This window comes from Hemibagrus wyckioides, linkage group LG06, assembly GCF_019097595.1.
Source record: "Hemibagrus wyckioides isolate EC202008001 linkage group LG06, SWU_Hwy_1.0, whole genome shotgun sequence".
Lineage (NCBI taxonomy): Eukaryota > Metazoa > Chordata > Actinopteri > Siluriformes > Bagridae > Hemibagrus > Hemibagrus wyckioides.
Genome location: NC_080715.1, coordinates 41779153 through 41786652, shown reverse-complemented (window position 1 = coordinate 41786652; position 7500 = coordinate 41779153). Strand labels below are relative to the sequence as shown.

General features: G+C 40.3%; 1 protein-coding gene across 1 annotated transcript in view; it reads right to left on the bottom strand.

The window, feature by feature from the left end:
- Window positions 1–4229: 4229 nt before the first annotated feature.
- The window catches only part of tfap2d (transcription factor AP-2 delta (activating enhancer binding protein 2 delta)), an 18272-nt gene continuing 15001 nt past the window's right edge, over window positions 4230–7500 (bottom strand). Inside the window, exons 6-8 of the mRNA XM_058393162.1 lie at window positions 5345–5486; window positions 5046–5159; window positions 4230–4957 (exon numbers count right to left, since the gene is read on the bottom strand). Coding sequence (XP_058249145.1) covers window positions 4738–4957; window positions 5046–5159; window positions 5345–5486 — 476 coding nt within the window. The 3' untranslated portion in view covers window positions 4230–4737. The remainder of the gene's footprint in view (window positions 4958–5045; window positions 5160–5344; window positions 5487–7500) is intronic.

Sequence of the window (7500 nt, the reverse complement as noted above, 5' to 3'; positions counted from 1 at the left end):
CGCTGATCAGTGATTGGTTGTTGGGAATAACGCTGATCAGTGATTGGTTGATGGGAATAACGCTGATCAGTGATTGGTAGTTGGGAATAACGCTGATCAGTGATTGGTTGATGGGAATAATGCTGATCAGTGATTGGTTGTTGGGAATAACGCTGATCAGTGATTGGTTGATGGGAATAATGCTGATCAGTGATTGGTTGATGGGAATAATGCTGATCAGTGATTGGTTGTTGGGAATAATGCTGATCAGTGATTGGTTGTTGGGAATAACGCTGATCAGTGATTGGTAGTTGGGAATAATGCTGATCAGTGATTGGTTGATGGGAATAATGCTGATCAGTGATTGGTAGTTGGGAATAACGCTGATCAGTGATTGGTAGTTGGGAATAACACTGATCAGTGATTGGTTGATGGGAATAATGCTGATCAGTGATTGGTAGTTGGGAAAAACGCTGATCAGTGATTGGTAGTTGGGAATAATGCTGATCAGTGATTGGTAGTTGGGAATAATGCTGATCAGTGATTGGTAGTTGGGAATAATGCTGATCAGTGATTGGTAGTTGGGAATAATGCTGATCAGTGATTGGTAGTTGGGAAAAACGCTGATCAGTGATTGGTAGTTGGGAATAACGCTGATCAGTGATTGGTAGTTGGGAATAACGCTGATCAGTGATTGGTAGTTGGGAAAAACGCTGATCAGTGATTGGTTGTTGGGAATAACGCTGATCAATGATTGGTTGTTGGGATTAATGCTGATCAGTGATTGGTTGTTGGGAATAATGCTGATCAGTGATTGGTAGTTGGTAATAATGCTGATCAGTGATTGGTAGTTGGGAATAATGCTGATCAGTGATTGGTAGTTGGGAATAATGCTGATCAGTGATTGGTAGTTGGGAAAAATGCTGATCAGTGATTGGTAGTTGGGAAAAACGCTGATCAGTGATTGGTTGATGGGAATAACGCTGATCAGTGATTGGTTGTTGGGAATAACGCTGATCAGTGATTGGTTGATGGGAATAACGCTGATCAGTGATTGGTTGTTGGGAATAACGCTGATCAGTGATTGGTTGATGGGAATAATGCTGATCAGTGATTGGTTGTTGGGAATAACGCTGATCAGTGATTGGTTGATGGGAATAATGCTGATCAGTGATTGGTTGATGGGAATAATGCTGATCAGTGATTGGTTGTTGGGAATAATGCTGATCAGTGATTGGTTGTTGGGAATAACGCTGATCAGTGATTGGTAGTTGGGAATAATGCTGATCAGTGATTGGTTGATGGGAATAATGCTGATCAGTGATTGGTAGTTGGGAATAACGCTGATCAGTGATTGGTAGTTGGGAATAACACTGATCAGTGATTGGTTGATGGGAATAATGCTGATCAGTGATTGGTTGATGGGAATAATGCTGATCAGTGATTGGTTGTTGGGAATAACGCTGATCAGTGATTGGTTGATGGGAATAATGCTGATCAGTGATTGGTTGTTGGGAATAACGCTGATCAGTGATTGGTTGTTGGGAATAACGCTGATCAGTGATTGGTTGTTGGGGTTAATGCTGATCATTGATTGGTTGTTGGGGTTAATGCTGATCAGTGATTGGTTGTTGGGGTTAATGCTGATCATTGATTGGTTGTTGGGGTTAATGCTGATCAGTGATTGGTTGTTGGGGTTAATGCTGATCAGTGATTGGTTGTTGGGTATAATGCTGATCAGTGATTGGTTGATGGGAATAACGCTGATCAGTGATTGGTTGATGGGAATAATGCTGATTGGTTGTTGGGAATAACGCTGATCAGTGATTGGTTGTTGGGAATAACGCTGATTAGTGATTGGTTGTTGGGATTAATGCTGATCAGTGATTGGTTGTTGGGATTAATGCTGATCAGTGATTGGTTGTTGGGATTAATGCTGATCAGTGATTGGTTGTTGGGATTAATGCTGACCAGTGATTGGTTGTTGGGATTAATGCTGACCAGTGATTGGTTGTTGGGATTAATGCTGACCAGTGATTGGTTGTTGGGATTAATGCTGACCACTGATTGGTTGTTGGGAATAACGCTGATCAGTGATTGGTTGATGGGAATAATGCTGATTGGTTGCTGTGAAAATGCTGTTCAGTGATTGGTTGCTGTGAAAATACTGATCAGTGATTGGTTAATGGGAATAATGCTGATTGGTTGATGCAAAGCTACTCTCTGAAGCCCTATAACCAGCAGCTGTAATGTGAGATGGAGCGCTTTATAGAGTTAAAGTCACTAAAATTTGCCGTTAGTCACTTTAAAAGATGGGTGTGTTTTGATTTTAGCAAGAAACGGCTCTGAATAGAACTTTATCTTAATCTATCTCACTATCTGGCGTCACCCAGTAGACCTTCCCTCAGGAGTTATGCTTTCTTCCTCGGGGAGTTTTTTCCACAACACTGTCACCTCTGGCTTGTGTAATATCATTAATATCAAAAGTCTAGTTTTCGAACTGCAACACAAGTGAATCACTTCTCCAGGATCTAGCAGACCATGGATAAAAACCTGACTCAAACCATGAGCTCTTCATGAGTGTGGAGGAGCAGGTAGAAGGTTTACAGAAGCTGCACTGAGAAACTTCACTCCATCACCTGATACTGCTTTGTTCAGATTTCGGCTCAGTTCACTGTGTTCACCAGCAGATGGCGCGCGAGTAACACCATAAACACAAACCAGTGCGCTGAGACGCTGCTTAAATACTTTCTCTGCTTTTTGTGTATTTCTTTTTTTCTCTCGAATATCAAATGATATTAATAGTTAACACTTAATAGTTAATAGTTCTTATCAAGATCTCTCTACAAAACAAACAACAAGTCAAAGATTTCCTCAGCAAAATGTAAACAAATCTGTATATAGCTTTTTTTAACTCGTTAGCTCGCCTTACGTTAGCTTACGTTATGCTCGATCTCATAATATCTTGCTAGTAGTGGACAAAATCATGTCCCCAAGCTGCTCACACTGTATAACCACCTCTAAGAATATTAACACGATCCTAGTGCTAGTTAATGTTTTTTGTGTTTATTTAGAGTGACCTTGGTTGTTTACACCAGGTGTAAACAGCTATGTGTTGTACTGTCCACTTGTGACCTGACCACTCAGGTGTGAGCAGGACTCATGATGATCTACCTTTAAATATAAAAATGGAAACAAACAGTGCTTAAAACTGCTGTCTAAGAGCGTTAATTAATTATTCTGTAGCCTAAATACTTTCAACCGGAAGTACGTGCGCCATGGCCAGTCAAGGACAAGCTCGCGCCAGCACCTTTAACGTCAAGAAACAAATCAACAACAGAAGATGTTTTTATGACTGGAAAGTGTCATGCGCTGCACCTCCAGGTAAGACACGGGCTTATTAATAACACTGCCGCCGTGCAGCTAGTGGCTCGGTAAGTTATTTATTTATGTGTGTGCGCGCGCGCGGTCAGGGTGTTTAATATTGTCAGATGGCGCGCAAACAAAGAAACAAACACGACGTCACACTTTTTACTTTCACGTGGTCGACCCCGCTTGCGTCCAGCGTCTGTCCTCGTGCCCTGGTCAGCTCAGATGGCTATCATGGCTGTACATTCATTTTGCAGCTCTAGTGCTGAAGCAGCAGCAGCAGAAGAAGAAGTTCAGACACCAAATGATCTTCCTGCAATACACTGATTGGCCAGAATAGTTTAAAAGATTGTGAGAGTAAAGTCATGCTTGCGACTGACATTCTTGTCTTGCTAAAAGTCTCTCTCTCTCTCTCTCTCCCTCTCTCTCTCTCTCCCTCTCTCTCTCTCTCCGTTGGCTTTGTTTAGTCAAACTTTTTTTTAGCTCAGCACGTTTGCTTGTCTAGCTCCTGCACCTGATCTAGTCTCCGGCATTTGCAGACGATACTTTATGCACAGAAACCCGAACAGGCAGCTCGTTTCTGATTGGCTAAGACGATCTCATCTTTGATCGCAGTTGTCTCACTCAAATGATTTCCACGCCCATTGGTCGCATATATTAGTGTGAATATTAAATATGTATGTTTAGCTGAACACAGAATGTGTAGAGAGAGGTCTTGCTTTCGTGTTAATGAAACATATTTGGTATGGTGTGGTTGTGTGTAACGACGTGAACGTGTGTGTGCTGCTGGTCCTGGAAGCACTTCTACACGGTGAAATATGGACACGAATCTGACACGTGTGTTTAATATAAGACTTTGAGCAATATGCTTTATTGGACATGTAAGGATATTTCATATATGTACTTCAAAACCTGCCAGAAAAGTCGCCGTTTTATACATTTTTATATATAACCTCTTTACAAATGCGGCCGAGACGTGGGTGAAGTTCTGCGGTTTTCGGTGAGGGTTTTTCGAGAACAGCGTACAAACTTTAACATGCACATTAAATATACAGTTGACCGACAGCTACGACGCTGCGATTCATTTACATTTCCGACACGACCTCAGAAACGACGCCTTGGAATGTGTGTCTGCTTAACATTTTTTTGACCCCTTCCCCCACCCCTAGACCCAATAACTTAAAATAGTTTATAAAGACACATCAGTAAAATAACCCAGGAATAAATTAATCGCTCATTTCAAAACCAACAAAAAAAAACAACTGCTCGCCCTGTATGAGCCACGCCCCGATTAAGACCCCGCCCATTATCAGAGCTCAGATCCAGAAGTGAGACAGCAGCAATTTTGCCAAAATGAAATAAAACAAACAAGATAGGAAGAGGGTGGAGTCATTCCGTTTTCTCCATTTTCCCGTCTTTTGACGGCACTTCGTTTGTCTTGCGTAGCGGCGTCTTTTCCGTGTTGGAGTTGATCTGGCCGCCGTCCGGCGTCCCCGTGCTCTTATTAGCCGAGTGCTTCTCCAGGTAGTTCAACATTTCACTGAGGATCGTCTGGAAGGTGCTGAGAGCGGCGCAGATCGCTGGCGTGCCGAAACCGTGTGTGATCAGACTGCAAGCCAGCAACAATAAACATGTGAATGATGATAATAATAATAATAATAATAATAATCTATGTGTGTGTGTGTGTGTCTGTGTACCTGAAATGTGTTAGATGTCTCTGAATATCTAAGTCTAGGATTGGTGTCGGCCTCGACGAACCCAACGGAGAACGATCCTGACTTAACAAATCTTGGAATTCCTTACAGATCTGCCTACACACACACACACACACACACAGACAAAAAAAATCCTTTAGGAATCATATTGCACATATAGACAAAAAGTCAGACAGTGTCTCCGTTGATGTAGATGGATAGATAGATAGATAGATAGATAGATAGATAGATAGATAGATAGATAGATAGATAGATAGAGAGTTTAAATAGAGGATACGTACTTGGTGGCCAGCACCATTTTCTTGCGTGCGTTCTGCTCTTTAGGCTCCGTGTGCTGCCGTGCCAGATGTTCGCCCACAGCTTTAGTGGGAAACTCTGTCTCGCAGGTGTAGCCAAAATCCCGTGCCAGATGTAGAGCTTCACCTGGACAGAGAGGGAAAAGATGATGAACTCACCACATCAAACACAGAGTAATAACAGTAATACTATTAATATTATAAAGACTATTGATAATCATAATAGTGATAATAATAATAATAATAATAAGAGATGACTGAGAGACTATGATGGAGTTTACATAGAGAGAGAGAGAGAGATTCACAATGTTTTAGTGTTTTATTTTTGTCTATATAATATTAGGGTATATATTACATTTAAAAAAAATTAAATAAATCTGTATTGTTCCACTGCTGCAATTAAAAAATAAACAGCTGAATAATAAACTGAATAATTATTTACATTTGAGCGTCAGACGATAGCCGAGACCCGGCACTCTGTTTATATTCTTTGCTTTAAAAATCACTCAAATATAAAATAATCTGTATTTAATCAAGCACTGGTAAAAATTTTTTTAAAAAACCTCACATACTGCAAATATAATAATAATAATCCCAACTACAACATAGAGAGACACTCGAATCTCTCTAATAAAAACATTTCCAGTTCAAAAACAATAAAAAAAACATTTTTTACTTAGATTACTTAGCACTTAGATTTATTTATTTAATTAATTAATTTTCATTTATTTAATTTTATTTATTAAATTTTTATTTATTTATTTTGTGTTATTTTATATTAATATATATATATATATATATATATATATATATATATATATATATATATATATATATATATATATATATATATATATATTTAGTATTTATATTTATTTATTTATTTTTCTCCGATATCCACGTCCACGTTTTTCTGTAACTGATCCCGGGTATCAGATCTCTAATAAATCATAAAACATTTATAAAACATTTCCTGTGACACTTCAACATTTTACTGTTTTAATTCCACTGTTAAAATCGTCTCTTATTTACAGAATAAACTTTCACTTTATTCTCTTCATCCAATCAGCTGATTTGCTCATTTGAATATTTCCCAGCATGCTTGTTATGCTAGTTTGCTATCTGATTGTTAGCAACATGTTTGCTAATGGTGCTAGTCGTGTTTTGGTGTTTGTTTCGGATGTTTTTAGGTTTTGTAACTTTGATATTGAAAAAAACATGAGCAGGCGTGTCGGGAGTATAGGACATGTTGGAAATGTTAGACGTGTAGGGCGTGTTGGACATGTAGGTCGTGTAGTATGTGTAGGATGTGTTGGATGTGTAGGACATGTAGGAAGTGTTGAACGTGTACATATAGGGCATGTTGGACATATAGGAGGTGTTGGACATGTAGGACGTGTTGGATGTCTAGGACATGTTGGATGTGTAGGACGTGTTGGACGTGTTAGATGTGTTAGATGTGTAGGACGTGTTGGACATGTTAGATGTGTCGGACGTGTAGGATGTCTAGGACGTGTCAGACATGTTGGACGTGTAGCATGTCTAGGACGTGTTGGACGTGTCGGATGTCTAGGACGTGTTGGACATTTAGGATGTCTAGGATGTGTAGGATGTCTAGGACATGTTGGACATTTAGGATGTCTAGGATGTGTAGGATGTCTAGAACGTGTTGGACGTGTAGGATGTCTAGGAGGTGTTGGACGTGTAGGATGTCTAGGATGTGTTGGACGTGCAGGATATCTAGGACATGTTGGACGTGCAGGATGTCTAGGACGTGTTGGACGTGTTAGACGTGTTGGATGTCTAGGATGTGTTGGACATGTCAGTCGTGTCGGACGTGTAGGATGTCTAGGATGTGTCAGGCGTGTCGGACATGTAGGATGTCTAGGACGTGTTGGACGTGCAGGATGTCTAGGACGTGTTGGACGTGCAGGATGTCTAGGACATGTTGGATGTGTCAGATGTGTCGGATGTGTAGGATGTCTAGGACGTGTTGGACATGTCAGATGTGTAGGATGTCTAGGATGTGTTGGACATGTAGGATGTCTAGGACATGTTGGATGTCTAGGAATTGTTGGCAAGTCAGACGTGTAGGATGTCTAGGACGTGTTAGACGTGTCAGACGTGTAGGATGCCTAGGA